The sequence below is a fragment of the Bufo gargarizans genome, chromosome 2, assembly GCF_014858855.1.
Source record: "Bufo gargarizans isolate SCDJY-AF-19 chromosome 2, ASM1485885v1, whole genome shotgun sequence".
Taxonomy (NCBI): Eukaryota; Metazoa; Chordata; class Amphibia; order Anura; family Bufonidae; genus Bufo; species Bufo gargarizans.
This window is the reverse complement of record NC_058081.1, coordinates 436,985,152-437,009,438: the sequence shown is the minus strand read 5'-3', so window position 1 is coordinate 437,009,438 and position 24,287 is coordinate 436,985,152. Positions and strand designations below refer to the sequence as shown.

Here is a 24,287-nt window from a genome sequence, read left to right as displayed (position 1 = left end):
TGAACTAAATCTTTGCTTTAGGGTAGTATAGTAAGATTTTGGGATAGGGATTGGGAGGACTTGTTGGAGGTAGGTGAGACGCGGGATGATGAGGGAAGAAAGGAGATTTTTCTTACCAAACCACGATAGGGTCGGAGCTGATTTGTTAAGTTTATCCAGGGCTGTGAATAAAGAAGATTTTAAGGGAGTAAAATTGAGTGAGAAAAGATCGGAAATGTTTGGGCTGATTTTTACTCCTAAATAGGTGATGGTTGGGGAGGACCAATTAAATGGGGAGTTCTCCATTAAAGAGAGTTTAAGTTGTGGGGATAGGCCAGAGCTTAGTATGATAGATTTATTTTCGTTGATCGGAACCTCACTGTAATTTTTTAGATGTTCCTGAATTAGAGGAAGGGAAACTCTGGGATTGGAGGTCATGATCAAGACATCGTCCGCAAAGGCAGCAAGTTTATGACTTCTGCCCCCCAATGACACTCCTTCAATCACAGTGTCCGCCCTGAGTTTTGCTAAAAGGGGTTCCATTGCTAAGATGAATAAGAGGGGAGATAAGGGGCATCCCTGCCGTGTTCCGTTGTGGATTTGAAAGGGGGAGGAGAGATCACCATTAACCATGACACGGGCTGTAGCCTGCTCGTACATAGCGAATACTGCTTTAATATATGGACCAGGCAGGCCAAAAAACTCTAAAACATGCCTTAAGTCATTCCAATTTATGCGATCGAACGCTTTCTCAGCGTCGGTGCTAAGCAATACTAGAGGAGAGGAAGTGTGTTTGGCATGGCAGAGTACATTGATGACTCTGGCAGTGTTGTCGCTGCCCTCCCTGTTGCGTACAAAGCCTACCTGGTCCATATACACCAAAAGAGGGAGAAGGACTGCCAAACGATTGGCCAGAAGTTTCGCTAAAAGCTTAAGATCAATGTTAAGTAGAGATATAGGCCTATAATTAGCCCAAAGCTTAGAGTCCTTCCCCTCTTTAGAAATTAAAGCTATATGGGCAATCGTCATGTCTCTGGATAGGGGGACGCTTTGCAAGGTTTGGTTGCATACAGTAAGCAAGTGAGGCAGGAGTTGTTTCTTAAAAGTTTTGTAGTAGGAGGCGGGCAGGCCATCCGGCCCTGGACTTTTACCCTGGGGCATTTGAGCTAAAGCTATGGATATCTCATCGATGGTAAATGGAGCCTCCAAAGATTATTTTTGAGCTGTGGACAGGTTCGGACAGGACGTAGAGTCTAGAAATGTGTCAACTAATGAAGAATGAGCTGTTGAGGAGAAGGAGGAAGGGATATTGTAAAGGGCATCATAAAAATCTCTAAATTGAGCAGCTATTTTTGTTGAAGCGAAAATTGGTTCACCTTTTGGAGAGGAAAATTGGTGTATGTAATTGTCTGCCCTTCTGGCTTTAATTCTGTTGCTTTGTCTCCATGTGCAAAGAATTTATATTGGGAGTTAAGGTAATATTTTGCTGAGTTACTCTGTAATAGGGCTTTTAATTCGGCTCTGGATTTGGAAAGTTCTTGGAGTTGGGCTTCAGACAGGGATTTTTTGTGGACAGCTTCTAGCTTATTTATCTTAGAAAGGAGACTGTTGATATTGCCCTCCCTTAGTTTTTTCAAGTGGGAACCAATACTAATAAACTCTCCTCTAATAAAAGGTTTATGAGCGTCCCATACTACTTGGGGAGATAGTTCAGCAAGGGAATTCAATTTAAAATATTCGTCTAATAATGTGGCTACTTTTTTAGTGGATTCGGAGTTACCTAGAATGGACTCGTTCAGTCTCCAATTAAAACTTTTGGTTTTTCTCATAGGAGAGGCTATCTTAAGGTATATAGGTGCATGGTCTGATAGATGGATAGACCCAATACTGGCCCTTTGGCATAATTAAAGATGTTCTTTGGAGACGAAGAGGTAATCTATACGGTGATATGAACAATGAACGTGTGAGTAGAATGTGTAATCTAGGGTGTTGGGATAGAGGGTGCGCCAGACATCCACTAAGTGTAAATCCCAAAAAATGTTCTTAATAAATTTTAAGGAGCGTCTAGAATGGGGAGTTTTATGTGAGGAGGAGTCTATCTGAGGGTCGAGGGCCAAGTTAAGATCTCCTCCCAATACGACTATACCTTCCTTAAAAGAGGAAATTGTTTGAGCAATGGAAGAGAGCCATCTTGCTTGATTAGTATTAGGGACATACAGGTTAATAAAGGAATACATTTGAGGACCTATGTGACCTTTAACCATTATAAATCTGCCCTCCGGGTCCTGAAGATGGGTAATGAGTTTAAAAGGTATTTTCCTCTTAAATCCGATGCTTACTCCTCCGGACGAGGCAGTGGCCCCTCCACAATGGAACCAAAGGGGATAATGAGAGAATTCCATATTGGGGTAGTGATTGAACCTGAAATGTGTCTCCTGGAGGAGCAGCACATCCGCACCCTCCTTACGCAGAATGGAGAAAATCTGGCTTCTCTTAGAGGGTGAGTTGAAGCCCTTCACATTGTAGGAAGCTATATGAATATCAGCCATGATCAATTGTTATTGTAAGCAGAAGAGTGCAAAGTGTGCTAGTCCCCCAGGAAAAAACACTCACGATCATGGATAGCCCCACTCCGCCCGAAGGAGAAGTCGGATCCCCATCAACCTGCATGTCCCTCAAAGAGCTCAAGGATGGCTATATCAGGTACCTGAAATAAAACAACGGGATAAGGGAAACTGTGAGAACAAAACAAATAATCATAACATAACATAGTGTGGGGTTTGACCCACCGGTGTAAAGCATGGGGGAAAATTGGTCGAGGACCAGTATACATGACGTTCAGCACGTATAGTTGCTACCTGGAAGGGGGCTTATATTCAGACAGGTGACTAGCAGGACCCTTAAAGGGAAGAAAGGCAAGGGCCTATTCAAGCCAGAATAGGAATGCCCCAGGGCAAATGAGTCAGAGGTGACTCAAAAGATAAAGAGGACTGAAAGGGGAGAGAAGCAAGTGAAGCATGTAATACATAAGCATTATCTAATAGGAGATAGCTAAAAACATGACTTCAAACAGGATATGTTATGGATCTACTAGCAGTATGGAACTAATCTAAACAGACTAAAGATCTCTTATTTTAAAGAAGCAAATTCTCTGGATAGGTCCAATAAAGTCCTAGGAAGGAACATCACCCCTGTCAATGGTTATAGCTGGAAGATCAAGGGAATCAATCTTGGGCTAGTCTCTTGGGAGTCAGTTGTCGGCTCCTCTTCCCCACTTTATGGGCCTTGGGAGTATGTTGTAAGGTGAAGGCTGCCACATCTGGAACTTCAGGTAAGGCGAAGAGGTCTTGGAACTGCTCCCAGTTTTCTATTTGCAGGGGAGAGATTTGAAGATGATCATAGACAGCGTCTAAATCTGCATAGGAGGTAATGTTGAAGCGGCGGCCTCCTTGTGAGAAAGAAAGTCCAAAGGGAAAATTCCACTTATATAGGATTCTGTTGGCCCGCAGCCATTCTGTTAGTGGTTTAAGGTGTTTGCGCTTCTTCAAGGTAGAGGGGGCAAGATTTTGGTATATTGACACTAGTGCTCCTTCAAACAATATGTCAGATCTGTTTCTGGCGGCCTCCTGAACTGCTGATTTGACCTGAAAATTCAGGAATTTACAAATGATATCCCTTGGGGGCTCATCCACTTTAGGTTTGGGCCGCAGAGCTCTGTGAGCCCTCTCAATCGTGATCTCTAGAGCAAATTCAGGGCCAAGAAGAGAGGAGCAGAGGGAGATGATTGCAGCAGGAATGTCACCAGGCAGAACGGATTCAGGGATCCCTCTTATACGCAGGTTGTTCCGGCGGCCCCTATTTTCCTGATCTTCTAAAGTATTCTGCATCTCATTCAGGTAGGTGCTGCATTTTCGGAATGAACTTGTTGTGGCCCTCTGATGCTCCAATATCTGGGCCTGGTTGTTCTTGAGCGCTTCGACTCGGTCACCCACTTGCCGCATATCCTGGCGCATTGCGGCGAATTCACTGAGCAAGGGCTCCAGAGCCTTGCTTAAAGTGTTCTTTAGGTAATTTCTCGTGATCGGGAGGGCCCCCCTACTTTCTTCATCCGACTTGTCTTGCTGGCAAGCTTTCTGTTGTTGGACCGGCGCCATCTTGGAATCTCGAGCGATGAACGCTGCAGCCGCTTTCTTGACAAATCTGTCCATGTCACCACCTTGAGCGTGGCTTTTGTTGGAGCTTTGGTGTTCCCCATCCTTGGGGTTGCCTATTTTTACCATTTTCAGGTGTAGGGCGAAAGATTGCTGGTGCTATGAACGATCTGTAACACGGAGCTCAGAATCAAGCGGCCATCTCAGACCGGCGCTGGCTCCGCCCCCGTCCCCCCTTATTTTCGATATGATTATGGAACCATTAGCCCAACACATTAGATCATCTCCAGATATTGAGGTCACCAACTTATGGTCAGAAGATCACAAAATTGGTCTTTTTGCGGATGACGTTCTTATTTGCCTTAGTAAACCAGAAACGTTGCTATCCCATGTAATGAATATTCTGGCTCGTTTTACCAAAGTTAACTACTGTAAACCTAATACTACCCAATCTGTAGCCCTAGGGATGGGTATAGATGAGAGAACCCAGTCAAATCTACAGAAGGAATACCCCTTCCGTTGGACGACTAAAGGAATCTCATATTTAGGGATAGTCTTAATATTTCCACCCACTAAGCTTTTGACCACCAATTATCAGTCCTTAACTAAACAGCTCTATATTGACGTCAAGTCCCTCTCGACATATCCTATATCATGGCTGGGGCGTATAGCTGCTGTCAAGATGCTTTTACTCCCTAAAATATTATATTACTTCTGATGCTTACCTATTTTTGTCCCCCGACAAATCATTAAAAAAATCCAAAACATTTTATTCAACTTCATCTGGGCAAATGGTAGACGGAGAGTACCTGCCTCTACTCTATTTCTTCCCATTTCTCGTGTAGGTCTGGGATGTCCATCTGTCCTGATGTATTATAGAGCAACTATCCTAGACCAGCTAAAATATCTATGGATAAATGATACTAGTAAACAATGGGTGAGAATGGAACAGTGTTTAGTAGGGACATTAAACATGAGGTTCTTCTTGTGAAGCACTTCCTTGAGTAGAGGGACTTACCTTTCCCTTTCACTCCCTTTCCAAGCAGGAATTAATTTGTGGACTAGATGTTACTTTATTAGGACACTAATCCCTCTAAGACTGCCTACTACACCATTACAGGTCTTACAAGCTCTAATTTCAGGCCTGGCTTGGCAGCATGGATAGACAATGGTATTGACTCACTAGGGTAGATTCTTAAAGACCAAATTCTTACTCTTTTTTCACAGATTATGGAAAAATTTGGTATTGATAAAATAGACTTCTATAAGTATCTCCAGTTAAGACATTTGCTGAACATACTTCCACCTTCCCCTATTTCTCCCACTCCCAGTTTTGAACATTTCTTCTCCAACTCAACCCTGCGAAAGAAACGTTTGTCCAAATGCTATCAAGCAATATTATACCTCCACATTTTAAGGGTCATTACCATTTCAAATTAAATGGGAGTTGGATCTGGGACGATCCTTCACCACAGAGCAGTGAGATCATATATTCAGGCTCAGCGTCACTAAATCCAAGTGCAGAAATCATTTGGAGGCATTGAGAAAACTTTTATACAGATGGTACTTCACCCCTTATCAATTTTCTAGGATTTTTCCCCAGACCTCTCCATTATGTTGGCGATGCAATGCAGAGGTGGGAAAGTTGATGCATGTCTGGTGGCACTGCTCTGGGGTGGGGAACTTTTAGAGTGACATAGCCCGTTTCTTGAAACAAATAATTTGATCTACATTCACATGGGGCCCAGAAGTATCCCTACTTTCTTTAGGTTTAGAGAATATGCCCATCAAAGATATCACTATTGTATATCATGTCCTTACAGTTACTAGGACACTAATTGCACAAAGACGGAAATCCACAAACCTTCCTGTTTTAACAGAAACAATTAATAAAGTACAATATAACTGCATAATGGAAGATGCCATTGCTAAACAAATTGGTAAAGCTGCACAGAACGCATCTAGATGGGAGAAATGGAAGCTATTTATGAATACATACAACACTTGAAATACTTTCATGTTTCACTTTTCTCTTCTTATTTTCTCTTAAACAAAGGTCCTCCAAGTAACTATATGGATCTCTCGTGCTATACACATGTTTTGAATGTTCTAAATAAGATTAGGCAAGTTTCCTCCAACAAATATTGGACTCGAAAAAGTAAGAAATTACGGACTTCATAGTCCATATTGCTGTTAGTTCACTAGGCAATACTTGTTGCTGTTGTATTTCTTTATTTTTAGTATGATTTTATTTGTAATGCTTTCTTTTGTTAAAACATAAAAGCAATAAACAGTATGTTTAAAAAAAAATAATATATATATATATATATATATATATATATATATATACACACAGTGGGATGCGAAAGTTTGGGCAACCTTGTTAATCGTCATGATTTTCCTGTATAAATCGTTTGTTGTTATGATAAAAAATGTCAGTTAAATATATCATATAGGAGAAACACACAGTAATATTTGAGAAGTGACATGAAGTTTATTGGATTTACAGAAAGTGAGCTATAATTGTTTAAACAAAATTAGGCAGGTGCATAAATTCGGGCACTGTTGTCATTTTATTGATTCCAAAACCTTTAGAACTAATTATTGGAGCTCAAATTGGCTTGGTAAGCTCAGTGACCCCTGACCTACATACACAGGTGAATCCAATTATGAGAAAGAGTATTTAAGGGGGTCAATTGTAAGTTTCCCTCCTCTTTTAATTTTCTCTGAAGAGTAGCAACATGGGGGTCTCAAAACAACTCTCAAATGATGTGAAGACAAAGATTGTTCTCCATCATGGTTTAGGGGAAGGATACAGTAAGCTTTCTCAGAGATTTCAGCTGTCTGTTTCCACAGTTAGAAACATATTGAGGAAATGGAAGACCACAGGCTCAGTTCAAGTTAAGGCTCAAAGTGGCTGACCAAGAAAAATCTCAGATAGACAGAAGCGACGAATGGTGAGAAAAGTCAGCGTCAACGCACAGACCAGCACCAAAGACCTACAACATCATCTTCAGCTGCAGACGGAGTCACTGTGCATCGTTCAACCATTCGGCGCACTTTACACAAGGAGATACTGTATGCGAGAGTGATGCAGAGGAAGCCTTTTCTCTGCCCACAGTACAAAAAGTGCCGCTTGAGGTGGGCTAAAGCACAGCTTCATTTTGGTATAAGGTGCTGTGGACTGATAAAACTAAAATTGAGTTATTTGGCCATAACAAGGGGCATTATGCATGGAGGAAAAAGAACACAGCATTCCAAGAAAAACACCTGCTACCTACAGTAAAATATGGTGGTGGTTCCATCATGCTGTGGGGCTGTGTAACCAGTGCAGGGACTAGGAATCTTGTCAAAGTTGAGGGACGCATGGATTCCACTCAGTATCAGCAGATTCTGGAGACCAATGTACAGGAATCAGCTGAAGCTGTGCTGGGGTTGGATCTAAACACTGCTCAAAATCCACTAAGGCATTTAGGCAGAGGAACAAGTACAACGTTCTGAAATGGCCATCTCAGTCCCCAGACCTGAATATAATTGAAAATCTGTGGTGTGATTTAAAGAGAGCTGTCCATGCTCGGAAGCCATCAAACCTGAATAAACTAAAGATGTTTTGTAAAGAGGAATGGTCCAAAATACCTTCAACCAGAATCCAGACTCTGATTGGAACCTACAGGAAGCGTTTAGAGGCTGTAATTTCTGCAAAATGGGGATCTACTAAATATTGATTTCATTTCTTTTTTGTGGTGCCCAAATTTATGCACCTGCCTAATTTTGTTTAAACAATTATAGCACACTTTCTGTAAATCCAAAAAACTTCATTTCACTTCTCAAATATCACTGTGTGTGTCTCCTATATGATATATTTAACTGTCATTTTTTTTATCGTAACAACCAATGATTTATACAGGAAAATCATGGACTATTAACAAGGTTGCCCAAACTTTCACATCCCACTGTATATATTTATATATATATATATATATATATATATATATATACTCACCTAAAGAATTATTAGGAACACCATTAGGAACACAGCATTCTTTAGAAATGTTGGCCCATATTGATAGGATAGAATCTTGCAGTTGATGGAGATTTGAGGGATGCACATCCAGGGCACGAAGCTCCCGTTCCACCACATCCCAAAAATGCTCTATTGGGTTGAGATCTGGTGACTGTGGGGTCCATTTTAGTACAGTGAACTCATTGTCATGTTCAAGAAACCAATTTGAAATGATTCGAGCTTTGTGACATGGTGCATTATCCTGCTGGAAGTAGCCATCAGAGGATGGGTACATGGTGGTCATGAAGGGATAGACATGGTAAGAAACAATGCTCAGGTAGCCCGTGGCATTTAAACGATGGCCAATTGGCACTAAGGGGCCTAAAGTGTGCCCAGAAAACATCCCCCACACCATTACACCACCACCACCAGCCTGCACAGTGGTAACAAGGCATGATGGATACATGTTCTCATTCTGTTTACGCTAAATTCGGACTCTACCATTTGAATGTCTCAACAGAAATCGAGACTCATCAGACCAGGCAACATTTTTCCAGTCTTCAACAGTCCAATTTTGGTGAACTTGTGCAAATTGTAGCCTCTTTTTCCTATTTGCAGTGGAGGTGAGTGGTACCCGGTGGGGTCTTCTGCTGTTGTAGCCCACCTTTCTTTCCCAGTCTGACATTCAGTTTGGAGTTCAGGAGATTGTCTTGACCAGGACCACAACCCTACATGCATTGAAGCAACTGCCATGTGATTGGTTGACTAGATAATCGCATTAATGAGAAATAGAACAGGTGTTCCTAATAATTCTTTAGGTGAGTGCATATATATATATATATATATATATATATATATATATATATATACATATATATATATATATGGGATCCAGACCACAATATCTATATTTTTTCCATTACATACAGGAACTCCAGGGCTCCATTTTACTTGCTTATATAGCACCAACATAACTATAAGGCTCCAGTATTTTCTTATGTACCCATGCATATACACTTTTGGGGATGTTACCCATTCACTTTTCATTTTATTTATTTTCTTATAATGCTTTATTTTGTGATATACTGTCTCAAAACTCTAATAAATACCCTTTGAGTTTGAGAGGAAACCCATACAAACTCCATGCACATTTTGGCCTCAAAATTTTAGCTTGGACCCCAACACTGCAAGGTACCAGTGCTAAACACTGAGCAATCGTGCTGCCCATGGGTGATTGAAGAGTTGGGGTCCAGCTCAGATTATTCCACAGCCAGAAGGTCATACTACCCTGTTGTTCTGAAAGGGAGAAGAAGAACTGAAAGCAAGAGCCTGGTTCTCCTGATAACTTTCATCATTGTATATGCATACATCAGCCAAGAAGTATATACATTTGATAAACATGACATAAAAATTGTTGATATACAAATAATCATAGTATTAGAATAAAACAAATATATATATATATATATATATATACACATTGCTCATGACTTCTAATATATTCTTCTGCATTTATTTTCTCATCACTTCTAACATTTATTTGCAATATCTTTAACAGTGGTATTTGTGAATTGTCATACGTGCCATTTACTAACCATTCACCTGAAGGATGTGTGTCTGGTAGAGGTCGTCATAGCCATAAGCATGGCATGTATAATTGCCCATATGAACGGTTGTTACCTTGGTGATGTACAATGAATTGTCTTCTCCAAAATCCTGTGGAGACAAAGTATTACAATTTAAAAGACATAAAAGTGTTAATGTAGAATCAATTGAATGACACAGTGCAATGTCCGTTTGTACAGAACCCATTGATATCAAATGTGATACCAGTTTGTTTAGACCTGTCAGTTAAGTAAAATAAAATAAAAGTAAGATAAGTTTAATTATACTACCATATGAAAATAGCGGGGCTATGACACCATGGCTCCCCTATTTGCATATGCAAATTTGGTTAACTCCATAAACAATGGGGGTTATTTATCAAACTGGTGTAAAGTAGAACTGGCTTAGTTGCCCATGGCAACCAATCAGATTCCACCTTTCATTTTGGACAGCTCCTTTGGAAAATGAAAGGAGGAATCTAATTGTTTGCTATGGCTACTAAGCCAGTTTTACTTTACACCAGTTTGATAAATGACCCCCAATGTCTAATAAAAATGTGAAAGCCATTAAGGAGGTTTTGCAGGGCTAGTATATTGCTGAGTTATCCACATCAATATCAGATTGGCGGAGGCTGACTTTAGGTGAACAGGACAAGAAGTTGGAGTTACACTGCACTGCTGCTACGATCTCTTCAAACAGCTGATCAGCAGGGTTGTTGGGTGTTGAACCCCCGCTGATCTGATATTAGTAACCTATTTGGAGGATATTTTGGAGGATGATGTTGGGGGGGGGGGGGGTTGGCAAGTTGAATTTCAAATCCTGATCCGTTTATTCTGTCAGTAGATAAGGAGAGATGTCTGGCAGCAGCCAGTTCTAGTGGAATAGTCGACTGCATAAGCGTTACCTTCATTTCTTAATTGAGTTATCAGTACTTGAAGACTATGAGCCTGGAATCTGAACCTGTACTACTGTTTGATCCTCCTGACAATACCGAAGTTCTGAAAGTCGCAGTAAGAGGTGAGTGCCCCCCTTCTCTACAGGGACTGACTTGCTGCTGCATATATTGATATACACTGTCAAACACTGGCATATGGGACAAGGACGGCCAGAGGGTACGCTCACTGTCAGACAGGCAACAACTATCAAGGTATATTACTTTACAGACACCCCTAATAGTGACACAGATATTTTGAATGGGCTGCAGATGTAGCTGTGATTGCTGCAGAAACCCTATAGACGTGGAGAAAAAATGTATATGTACTACAAATTTTGCTGACAATTTTTAAATTCCAACATAAATTCAAGGTTCACATTTGCTGAATTTGCTAATTCGCTCAACTTGAGGTTTGTAAGGTTGTGCAAGAATTGCATATGCCAAGAGATGGGAGGAGACTTGTAGCACTCAGACTACAAAACGAATGTATTCACCAGGGTGTCTTTATACACGTTGTGGTCATATACTGTGAAAACTGTGCCACATCTGTGGTGTGATGCTCATTACAATGTCCATACATTTACATACACTATAGATCATATTAGACAGTAAAGAAAATGTGAAGGCCATATTTAATGTAGATTGGTTATTTACTACCAGCATCCAGAAAAGTGAATATGCACTCTTCATAGCAATAGATCTACGTCAGCCATGAAAGATACTCTTATGTGATGTCTCCTAAACTCAGCCCTGAAATGTCACTAACGGTTGTTAAAGAAATTCAGTAAGGAGAAATAGCTGTAATAATCGCTGACCAAGCCAAATGCATCAACTGACCTGTGGATGATGAAAGGAGAACTACAGTCACACTATGAAACCATCCATTTCCTGCAGTAAATGCTTGAAGCAGTCGAATGCCCTTCTTATCAAATTTAATCAAAATACATTTTATGCTTTACACCGTTTCCCTATGTCCTGTTGCTATGCTAAAGTTCATTCACCTATCACTAGGCTTTCGAAGCCCCTTTCCTATATAATATTGTAGACAGCCCAAAGGATCATGCACACAAACATATTTCTTGCTACAAACTTTTTTTTTCTCTACAGAGATCCGGTATGGTGCACACAAATTTTGGTGCATCCTACTATACCCCTATATGCCTCCAATTTCATATGGATTCCAGCAAAAAAAAAAGTGGAATGTTCCATTGGATGCAGCATCGGTGAGCTGTCCTCCCCTAGAAATAAAGAGAGCAATCTCTATTTGGAGCACCATATGGTGGCACTTGGAGTGTCTAAGGCAATGTAGTACAGAGCCACACAGACTCTGGATGCCTCAGTACAGCCTTGTGAACTAGGCTCTAACAAGTGCCTATTGACTTGGTCATTACCTAGTCATTGAGTGAGCTATTGACTCAGATTGGCTTGTATGAGAACAATTCCTACCATACAATGTTATCCCGGTAATAGAAAAATGGTTATGATAATAGGATTTTGCAATCGGACCGCTGTTTAAATGTGATGATAATAACAATGACCGTGATGGGACTGGAATAAATAGAGGGTCAAATGATGATGGACTCCAATTATTTGCCCAATTTCACATAGTGATTATTGCAATCATGATCATTGAGTATAAACTAAAGCTGGCCATTAATATTAGGTAAGATTCTGCAACATTAACTAGTCATATTCTTTTGTAGAAGCAATCAATTTCAGGCAATCTGCAGAAACTTTTTTCTCCAGCCTTTTTTTGAGCTTTTCATTAGAGATGAGCGAACAAAGCTGACAAAGTGGAATTCAATCCGAATTTCAGGAAAAATTCGATTCGCACCGAAGCCAAATTTCCTTGCGCTTCGTGATAACAAATCACATTTTTTCCTAAAATGGCTGATACTCGTGTGAGGACATGGAGAAAGGAACTCTGGGAAGGCGGGATCACCCATAATGCTATGCATGCAGCCAATCAGCAACCTGCCAGCCCTGTGATGTAACAGCCCTATAAATAGCGTCAGCCATCTTAGATTCTGCCATTTACCAGTGTACTTAGTGCAGAGAGAGACGTCAGCAGGCGCTAGGGACAGTGCTAGAAAAAACTTAATTGAGCTAAAAAAGCGATTTACTAATGCAGTGAAAGAATATTCAAGGTGTAGGGAAAGGGTAGGGAGGAATCATTCCACAGCATTTATGTTAAACAGGGTTCAGTAGTGGAGGTTACAGCCTGGGTAATAGGAACAATCCTATTACACCTTGCTGCACTGACTGGGGATCCAAATTGCCATTATACAGCTCTGTAATTTCAGCAAACCGTTCTTGTTATTTGGGTGCAAGTACTGTTTGATACAGGCATTAGCAAGGTTTATTACAAGGAAATATTTCTACGTTTTATTTGCACTAGTGTGGTGCAGTTATATGTTCTAAAGCATTTTTTACTTGTATTAGTGGGAAAAAAAGGGCTTATTAGCTGTTGACTGGTGACGCGAGAAAATTTCACCCTTTTTGTTGTGTATTAGTGGCAAAATTAAAATATATTTGTCGTTCAGCGGTGCAGTTATAAGTTGTAAAGCCCTTTTTGCCGTGTATTAGTGGCACAAAAATATATACATTTGCAGTTCAGCGGTGCAGTCATATGCAGTCATATGTTGCAGTCATATGTTGTGTATTAGTGGCACACAAAAAAATATATTTGCCATTCAGCGGTGCAGTTATAAGTTATAAAGCCCTTTTTGCTGTGTATTAGTGGCATCAAAAAATATATATTTGCCATTCAGTGGTGCAGTTATAAGTTGTAAAGCCCTTTTTGATGTGTATTAGTGGCATAAAAAATATGTATTTGCCGTTCAGCGGTGCAGTTATATGTTGTAAAGCCTTTTTGCCGTGTATTAGTGGCAAAATAAAAATATATTTGCTGTTCAGTGGTGCAGTTATATGTTCCAAAGCCTTCTGTGGCATGTGTTAGTGGCAAAAGTAAAATATATTTGCCATTCAACGGTGCAGTTATAAATTGTAAAGCTCTTTTTGACCTGTATTAATGGCACCAAAAATATATATTTGCCATTCAGAGGTGCAGTTATATGTTGTAAAGCCTTTTTACTGTGTATTGGTGGCAAACGAAAAATATATTTGCCGTTTAGCGGTGCAGTTATATGTTCTAAAGCCTTCTGTGGCTTGTGTGAAAAGACTTATTAGCAATCTTGAAGCTTTTATCATTGTCTATAGCTACTAGAGGCCTGTTCATGCCAGGCAGGTTCCCCCAGAAGTATCTGGCTTGATGAGCAGCCAATGCGGCACTTGCATCAATCGACAGGATTCGTCTCTAGGTGGAGAGAAATTGTTTTTTGGAATGCTTTATCCATCGCAATCACATTCTCGAATAACCAGAAGACTGGCTGATTCTCTCCTGTCTTAGGCAACACTTTATTGAGTAATCATGGAAAGTTCAAAAACTGTTGTCCACTGCCCCCATAAAGGCCTTTCCAGTGCAGGTTAACCACAGATAAGTCATTACAAGGACTGCCGCCAGTTATCAGATCGAATTGTCCCCATTCTTCAATCTGTTTCCTGGTTACAGTCTGTATGTCACCCACATATACAATCTGCCCTGGATGGCATACCCATCCTATCATGATGGCGTCCTCACACACTTCTGATGCCATATATTTTTTCAACGTTGATTCTAAGCTTTTTGAGAACTAGTAATCCTCTCTGTCCTTTCCAACACAACCGGCACACTCCTGAAATACTCTGTGCTGCTGCAGACCCTGCTCTTTACACCTTGTAAATCTTAGTCCACAATCTTCAACAAGATCAGTACGGAGGAGCAACATTAAAAACCTACATAGCAAAACTACGTCATCACATCTTTACCCCCTCTGACGAAGGGGCTTCATCATTGGGAGAAGAGGGTGGCAGCTTGCCCATGAGGCAGCGGCAGAACCAGCAAGTCACTGGCATGGCCGGGAGTCAGCTGGGTGGCAGCAGTTGGAGGTCGGTAGCCAAAGATGCCCAGAGTAGATGCCCACTTCGCAGAAATTGCGGTGCACGGGTTCACGGAGGCAGCAGCGGTAGCAGTCGGTCAGTGTTGGGGGTAAAATCACCTACTCAGTGGTGTGGGAGTTTTTTGTTAAGCCGCTGGAGGGGGTGAATATATGGCCATATGTAGAATCTGTGGGCAGAAGGGGAAGCGTGGCCAGGATGCCAATGTTGGCACTATGGCCCTGCGTCAACATATACAACATCATTATAAAGTGGCCTGGGAGAACCGTGGCTCCTATGTGGTGGTCCAGCCTGCCTCACCCAGTGGCACGCACCCAGTTTCAGGCAGTCAAGGCTCCACCACCTCATTCAAAGGGAGCTGTCTGTCCTTCCCATTATCTACTGGTCCTGATGCTCCTGCTCCTCGTCACTCATTCTGTCAGCAATCGATCACTGAAGCGATTTCCAAGAGACAACAGTATGCGTGCACTCATCCAACGACGCAGAAGCTGAACGTTCTCCTGGAAAAGTTGCTGATGCTGCAGTCCCTCCCTTTCCAAGTGGTGTACCTTTCAGAGAACTGATGGCATGTGACGAGCCGAGGTGGAGAGTCCCAAGCCATCATTTCTTTGCCAAAAAGGCAGTACCAGCCATGCACACGCATGTAGAACAGAAGGTGGGCCAGTCCTTAAGCCTGTTGGTGTCTGACAAAGTGCACGGCAGCGCTGACGTGTGGAGCTGTAACTACGATCAGGGACAAAACATGTCTTTTATGGCCCATTGGGTGAATGTGGTTCCTGCACAGCCACACCAGCAACTTGGCCAGGTGACACCTCTTCCGCCTCCATGTAGTCACGCCGTTGGTCCTGCAACAATGTCTACCTCTGACTCCTCATCCTCCACAGTGTCCTTATACTCCTCTGCAGGGACAATTCACAGTGCCCCTCCAGCATACCACATGTGCAGGGCACTGCGGTGTCACGCTGTTCTGCACCTTGTTTGCTTCAGAGACAGGATCAGTTTTTTTGGGGTTATTGTTCTGACGGATCAGAGGAAGGGCAAAATAATCAGTGACTTCAACACAAACTTACTGCTGACACTCTTTCCACGCGCTTATTCTTGGCGCTAACATTACCTGTAAGGCTGAGTTCATACTTGAGTTATTTGCTCAGTTTTGGACCTGTGGCTGCCCAAATAAGTCATACATGTCATACGAACTCACAGTATTGTTTCACTACCACAACAGACTCCCTATGCGTGTTACTGCAAGGCACAGTGTTCTACACCACTATAAAGGCTCTCTGTAGCCAGGAAATAGCAGTTTTTAATTTCAGTTTTTCAATTCTGATTGAAGCAAATTTAGTAAAAAAAAATCAGCCAAATCGAATTTTTGAAAAATTCACTCATCTCTACTTTTTATTAGACATTGTGGTCATTCAGTATACAAATATAGGTCACGCACTGACTTTTATCTGTAATGCACGCAAGATGACTGATTTATTGCACATCTGTCGATTTTTATCTACTGTCTACAGTACAGGTATGGACAGATTCACAGTCACATAGACATAATGGTCCACATTTACTATAGTGAATTCTGGTGCAATCACCTTTTAAATGTATTTAAGAAGCAAGTATGCCAAAAAGAATAATCCACAGTGCCTTGTCTGACGAGGGGGTGTGACTTTCTGGGAAAGGGGTGTGGATTAGCTGGAAAGGGATAAAACTTAAAGGGTTTATTCGGCCCTACCTGAAAAATGTCCTCTTAATCTAACTTACCCCCAGCAGCAGCCGTATCATTATCCTGGATGCTCTGTACGGTCACATGACCACTCTTTTGGTATTTTCTGCTGTTCCTGTCCCTCGTGGTCTTCTTCTCTTCTGCAGGAGATGGTACATCATGACTGATGTCACTGCATCCTGCTTGAGTTCCTTGGTCCCAACGCCTGCAAAGTTGTGCACGTGTGTGGGGCTCTCTATTTACTGTACAGGCTTCTGTGGAAGTGTGTACTGACTGTGCATGAGTCACAGCATAGCGATCAGCCACAGAGTCTGATTTCTATGCTGTGTATGTCACTGGGGGCACTGTGGATGGCAAAGAGGGCACTGTGGATGGCAAAGAGGGCACTATGAATGGCAAAGGGGGCACTGTGAATGGCAAAGGATGCACTGGGATGGCAATAGGGTCACTGTAGAAGGGGGCACTTTTGATGGCAATGGGGCACTGTGTATGGCAATGGAGGCACTGTGGATAGCAATGTGTATGGCAATTGGAGCACTGTGTTTTGCTATGGGGGCACTGTGAATGGTAGCATTAGGACTGACATATAGATATAGAAAGTACACAGATCACGTACATGTGTTTTCCACATCTGTATGCCATTTCCACAAAAGATAAAGCATGTCCTATTCTGATCCTCAAACTGCAGACCTCAAACCTATAGAAGTCAATGGCTCTGCAAAAAAATGGATCCACGACTTGCAGACTGCAGAATGGATACGTTTGTGTGCATGAGTCTTTAGATACACACTCCAGCAGGCAGTATCATACAGGATAGGATTAGATACATACCACACCAGACAGTATAGTACAAGATTACGGTTGAGTAAACCCGGACTGCAAAGTTCGGGTTCGTACCGAACTTTACTATTTTTTTACCCTAGACCCGAACATTTCAGTAAAAGTTCAGGTTCGAGTTCGGTGTTCGGCGATTTAATGGAGCTTTTTGAAAGGCTGCAGGGCAGCCAATCAACAAGCGTTTAACTCGTGTGCCCTTAGAAGCCATCACAGCCATGCCTACTAATGGCATGGCTGTGATTGGCCAGCCTCTATATAAGCTGGAGTCAGATAGCGCCTCACGTCACTCAGCTCCTACTAGTGTAGGGATAGGATGCTGCTGCTGTGAGGGAGAGAATAGGAAAGAATCTGATATCAGAACTTGCTGTTAACTCTGCAATCTACAGCGATTATTATTTTTTGAGTGGGTGCAGTGCAACGTTTTTCAACCCTGCCCTGAGCCCAGTGACACAATAAGTTTTCTCCGTCTGTTAGTTAGGTGGGCGTCGGTGGCCATTTTGTGCAAGTGCAATGCACCATCACTACATATGAATTCAGGGACCCAGGGGGTGACATATTCAATTTTTCTTCTGTAAAGTACCCCTGTGCTGCACATTTGTAAATCCATTTGTAAGATTCTGGGGGGATACATTTATTTATTTTTGCTAAAAAGCACATTTGCGCCCTTCACTGCATTTGTGATAGTGAAAGAAAATCTGTTAAATCCATCTGTTTCATTGTGGGTGAAAAAATATAATCAATAAATCCATATTTTTCACTGTGGGTGAAAAAAATCTTCTTTTTTTGGTCATAAAGTACCTTTTCGACCTGCACTGCATTTGTGATAGTGAAAGAGTCAGTTAAAACCATCTGTTTCACTGTGGGTGAAAAAAATAATCATATTTTTGTTTGCCAGAAAGTACCTTTGCGGCCTGCACTGCAAATCTGATAGTGAAATATAATCAGTAAATACAACTTGGACATTGTGGGTGAAAAAAACACATATTTTTTGGCCATAAAGTACCTTTGTGGCCTGCGCTGTATATCTGACAGCCAGGCAAATAAATACACTAAATCCATCTGTAGTATTGTGGGGTGACATTTCCATGGTTATCAGGCCAGTCATTCACAAGTGTCTCGGAGGGTGGATTCCTGCACCAACATAGGCCAGGTACACAATTGTACAGCAACGGCACATGTGCAATGCACCGTTTTTACACCCTGGACACAGAAAGATAATTTATCTGTCTATTCATTCTGTGGCTGACCCTCCTACAGCAATTTTTTGGTGGGCACAATGCAATATCTAAAATTAATATTAATAATTGAATACTCAATCCGTCTGTTAGTTAGGTGGGCGACAAACCAATTTTTGTGGGAAGTACACCTGCACCTGCATATGTGCCAGGGACAATAATATAGTTAATCCATCTGTGCGTTTAGGGGTTGACATATTTGCAATGTTGGCTGTTTTATACCCCTGCTCTACAGAGCAGACAGGAAAATAATAATAAAAAAAAAATTGTCTGTTTCATTGCTGGGTGACATTAACCCTATTTTGGCTGTTTCATACCCCTGCTCTACATAGCAGACAGGGAAATCATTTTTAAAAATTCGTCTGTTACATTGTTGGGTGACATTAACCCTTTTTTGGCTGTTTTATTCCCCTGCTCTACACAGCAGACAGGGAAATAATAAAAAAATAATTGTCTGTAACATTGGTTGGTGACATTAACCCATTTTTGCCATTTAAAAAACCCTGCTTTGCATAGGTGACAGGGACCGACATTTAAAAAAATGGTCTCTTCCATTGGTGGGTGACATTAACCCATTTTTGGCATTGAAAAACCGCTGCTCTGCATAGGTGACAGGGACCAAAATTTCTAAAAATCGTCTGTTCCATTGGTGGGTAATATTAACCCATTTTTGCCATTGAAAAAACCCTGCTCTTCATTGCTGACAGGGAACTAAATTTAGTAAAAATGTCTGTTACTTAGGTGGGTGACCACAAAAAATAAGAAGAAAGTCAAATAAGGGACGTGGCCCTGGTCATGGTGCTGCTGGTGTTGGTCGAGCTCCTGTTGCAGGGAGAGGACGTAGTCGATCTGTGCCAGCTACACGCACAAGTGAAACACCTTCCTCAGGTGCAAGTAGGCGACAGAACCTTCAGCGTTATTTGGTAGGCCCGAATGCCACTCTACGAATGGTGAGGCCAGAAAAAGTAAAGGCGATAGTAGATTGGGTGGCTGACAGTGCCTCCAGTTCCTTCACATTGTCTCCCACCCAGTCCCCTCCTGAAAGACCAAAGTTGGCACCTGCAGCCGATGTCCATCAGTCTTTCACTTCATGCCCTTGCAAATCAGCCAAGCAGTCATGCAGCAGTCTCTTTTGCTTTTTGATGACTCTGCTAGCAGGGTTTCCCAGGGCCATCCACACAACCCTACCCCAGAAGTGTAAGAGATTGAGTGCATCGATGGCCAACCACTTATGTTTCAGGATAATTACATGGGAGGACCACCGCAGCACGTCTCGGATGATGATGAAACACAGGTGCCAACTACTGTGGCTTTCTGCAGTGTGCAGACCGACAAGGAAGGCAGGGGTGAAGACTGTGTGGAAGATGATGTAGAGGACGATGAGGTCCTTGACTCCACATGGAATCAAGGTCATGCGAGTGACCTGTGTAGTTCGGAGGAAGAGGCAGTGGTCACACAGAGCCACCAGCACAGGAAAAAGGGAGCAGGGTGCAAAAGCGGAGCGGCCGTCCTTTAAATAGTACGCCTGCTACTGCCCACCGCACCAAGGGACCGAGCACACCAAAGCCAGCTCCAAGTAAGTCCCTGGTGTGGCAGTTCTTCAGACAATGTGCTAACGACAAGACATGAGTGGTTTGCACGCTGTGCATTCAGAGCCTGAAGCGAGGCATAAGCGTTCTAAAACTCAGCAAAACCTACATGACCAGGCATCTAAGCTGCAGTGAAGTAGGCACCTCAAAAACCAAGAAAGGTCTCTGGCTCCTCCTGCTTCTCTTCTGCTGCAGTCTCGGCCTCTTCATCCACCTCTGGAGTGACAGTGGCACCTGCCACCCTTGCAAACAGAGTATGTGCCAGCATCGCCACCACCTCGGTCACCAAGCATCTCCACAATGTCCCATGGAAGCGTTCAGCTGTCTATCTCCCAAACACTGGAGCGAAAGAGAAAGTACCCCCCTACCCCTGATCCCTGGCCTTGAATGCCAACATTTCCAAATTCCTGGCCTTTGAAATGCTGTCATTCCGTCTGGTGGACACGGACAGTTTTAAGAATCTGATGGCGGTGGCTGTCCCACAATATGTTGTGCCCAGCCGCCACTACTTTTCCAGATGAGCCATCCCTTCCCTGCACAACCAAGCAGGGGACACAATCAGGTGTGCACTGCGCAACGCAATCTGTGGCAAGGTCCACCTAACTACGGATACGTGGACCAGTAAGCATGATCAGGGATGTTATATCTACCTAACAGCACACTGTGTAAATGCAATGGCAGCTGGGCCTGAGGCAGATGGCAGTTTGGCGCATGTCCTTCCACCACCGAGGATTTGCCTCCTGTTGCTTCCTTCTCCTACTCCGCTACCTCATCCTTTACCGTCTCTTCATCCGGTCAGCGTAACACTTTCACCACCAACCATAGAAAGGAAGAAACGACAGCAGACAATTTTTTAAACTTATCTGTTTGGGGTACAAACCCCATACCGCGCAGGAGCCGTGGACGGGCTTTGAACAACAGAGCAATGATTGGTTGGTGCTAGTGAGCCTCAAGCCCGGCCTGGTGGTGTGCGATAATGGGCGAAATCTCATAGCAGCTCTGGGCCTAGCCAGTTTGACGCACATCCCTTGCCTGGCGCATGTGCTGAATTTAATTTAATAACTTGTCCCACATTTCCACCTAATCAGATTTCAGCCATTGACCTCCCTTGGATGTGGTATTCCTTTCTCAGGCTCCCTCTCCGGCATAGAACCCTGATTCCCCGTTACCCGTGATCACTATGGTAGGCGCATAAAAGAACATCGAAAGTTCATAGGGAAGATATCCAATTGGATCGTGGACTTCACGGGGATGTGCGATCAGGCAGAAGTTATCTAGAGTCAACAAAGCGGCAGCAGGGCCTCTCCTGTATAACGTTTCCTCATCCAAAATACTGCAGTGACATTCCCTGTAATCTTTTATTACTCATTCCAATAACAGGGCATCTTAGGAGTCCTTTATTGTTATTTATCGTCGCTACCTCCCCGAGTCGGGAGTTGGTAATTGCTGTGCGCCCCCTCCTTTCCTTCGATTCTTTTGCTTTAATAACTTGTCCCACATTTCCACACGATCAGATTTCAGCTATTGACCTCCCTTGGATGTGGTATCCCTTTCTCAGGCTCCCTCTCTGGCATGGAACCCTGATTCCCCGTTACCCGTGATCACCATGGCAGGCGCATAAAAAAACATTGAAAGTTGATAGAGAAAATATCCAATTGGATCGTGGACGTCACTGGGACGTGCGACATGGTAGAGCAGTATGTGTGCACACACCTACACTTCTGGGTATCCAAATTGGGCACATGACCTGAGCTTTCCCTTTATGCATTGGAGGTGCTGGCCTGCCCTGCAGCCAGTGTATTGTCTGAACTTTTGTTTAGCACGGCAGGAGGGAGTTATCACAGACAAGCGCAGCCGCCTGTCCACAGCCAATGTGGAAAAGCTCACGTTTATTAAAATGAACCAGGCAAGGATCCCACAGGACTTGTCCGTACCTTGTGTAGAATCAACATTTATACCGGCCTCACCCAGACATTGTTTTACTCCAGCGCACTTTCAGTTTGTTTTATTTTGATCTTTCCCAATGTTTTGGGGTCTACCCAAATTTGAACAAAAAATAAATCAATAAAATAAAATAAAAAACAAAAACAAAACCCAGTGTTGGCTACCTCCTCCTCCTCCGCCGCCGCTTCCACCTACACCGCCACATCCTCCGCCTTCTCAACCTCCTACTCCATATGGACCTGCTCCTCCTAGATCAATGCGTATTTTATGTTATTTTAAGTCATTTCCTTATTCACATTTGTTTGCAGAGCACTTGCCATGCTCTTAACCACATTTTGCTGACTTTTGCAGCCCTCTAGCCCTTTCCATTACTTTTTTAGAGCCATTTTAGAGCTCTAAATAAAGTTCGGGTCCCCATTATCTTCAATGGGTTCAGGTTCAGGGTCAAGTTCGGGTCCCAAACTTGCACTTTTTTGAGAAGTTTGGTCAAACCTGGCGAACCCGAACAGCCAGGTGTCCGCTCAACTCTATACAAGATGGGATTAGATAGACAGTTTAGCAGGTAGTAAATAATGCACAGCAGACTGTATTGCACATGAAAGGATTAGATACAGATGTGATTGGATGTGCTTGCTGGTTAAAGCTGTTTATTGCACTCCTAGATGGTGGCGGAAGAGTCTGTGGAGTCTGTCAGTGACGTGATTTAGACACTGAGTGAGAAATAGACTAGTATAATTCATGTATGAGTGTAGTAACATGGCCACATGCATTGTAGTGGGAATAGCTCCTGCAGACTGAACAGTGGGTGGGGGTTCAGCCTTTGATTCATCACTCTACAGGGCAGCCAGGCATTATCAATAAAGTTACATATTCAACAAAATAGGAAGCTAGAAAAGTAAATAGATCTGCCAGTATAGTCTGATGCCAGGACAGGGGGAAGAAAGCACAGACATGAAAAACTGGTATTGGGGGTGTATGTATGCATGGTGAGGACTATTAGGACTGCATAATAAAAAATAAAAAAATTGAAGATTGGACAACCATTTTGTGCAAATCAGTAGTTGGTATAAGATTAGTCTAAAGCCATGCACCAAATGTATCATTCTGCACTGTGATGAACATGATGGAGTAGGAGGAGTTGAAGAAGAGGCAGGCCTGCATGCAATCTGTGGCGGTAACACCAAATCCACACGGGTGCCACGGGTTATATGCTTGATGGCTGTCAGAAGGTTCACCCAGTGGGCAGTAAAAGTTATGTACCTTCCCTGCCCATGTTTGCTAGACCACGTGTCTTTGGTCAGATGTATCTTCGCACCGACACTGTGTGCTTGATATATAATAACTTGCAGCTGAACGTGGCCATATAGCGCTGGGATTCCCTTCTGAGAGAAAAATTTCCTTCCGAGGACCTTCCATTGCGGTGTGCCAATGGCCACAAATTTTCTAAAGGCCTCCAAATCCACCAATTTATATGGCAGCAGTTGGCTGGCTAGCAGTTACGAAAAGCCAGCAGTCAGCTGTTGGACAAGAGGATTATCCGGCGTCATTATTTTTTCAACATTTGGGCCACGGAAGCCTGCCTTGTGCTAGATGAATGCAATGACTGTATGGTGGAAGGGGTAGTGGAGGACCAATGGGAGGAGAGAGAAGAAGGAGAAGAGGCCATAAGTGTGGCTTTGTGGGTTCTAACAGTGTTGCTCCCACTGGGTGATGGGAGGCCAGGCACCTTCTTAAGGCAGTCGTCCCTTGGATGAGTGTTGGGCTTACCGCGACTTATGCGTTGACAGTACAGTCTGCAGTTGGCAACACTATTGTCAGCAGCTGACACGTTAAAAAAAAGCCCACACTGAGGAGCCATGTGTCGGCGTCCTGGGAGCGCAAGATGTGACCATGTATGGTGGATGGCTCGCTCCAGATACATTTGCAGTCTGCTTTTAGCCTCCTGTGCACTGTGAGTTCTGCCTGTCTCTACTCCTTCTCCTCCCTATCTGCTGCTCCGTCTCTCCCTCTGAACTCCCCTACTCTTCCTCTCTTGTGGGCACCCACGTGACGACCATCAACAGGTCATCATCGTCACCTTCACCACCGCTGACATTAGAGATCTCGGAGTAGGCAGCAAAAGCGCGGGACGACCCTCCTTGTGCTGATCTGGGTACTGTCATCAGACCGCTGTGTGGCGGCCGTTGCTACCTCCTCTTCCTCATCTAATGCCAAAAATGGCTGCACATCGGTAAGGTCTGGGAATGGATGGGAAAATAATTCCTCTGACTCGAGTGGAGGGGCTATTGTGGTGG

General features: G+C 43.0%; 1 protein-coding gene across 1 annotated transcript in view; it reads right to left on the bottom strand.

Annotated features, from left to right (window-relative positions):
• Positions 1-24,287, bottom strand: part of FSTL4 (follistatin like 4) — a 748,534-nt gene that overhangs the window by 144,432 nt on the left and 579,815 nt on the right. Inside the window, exon 6 of the mRNA XM_044277373.1 lies at positions 9,729-9,849. Coding sequence (XP_044133308.1) covers positions 9,729-9,849 — 121 coding nt within the window. The remainder of the gene's footprint in view (positions 1-9,728; positions 9,850-24,287) is intronic.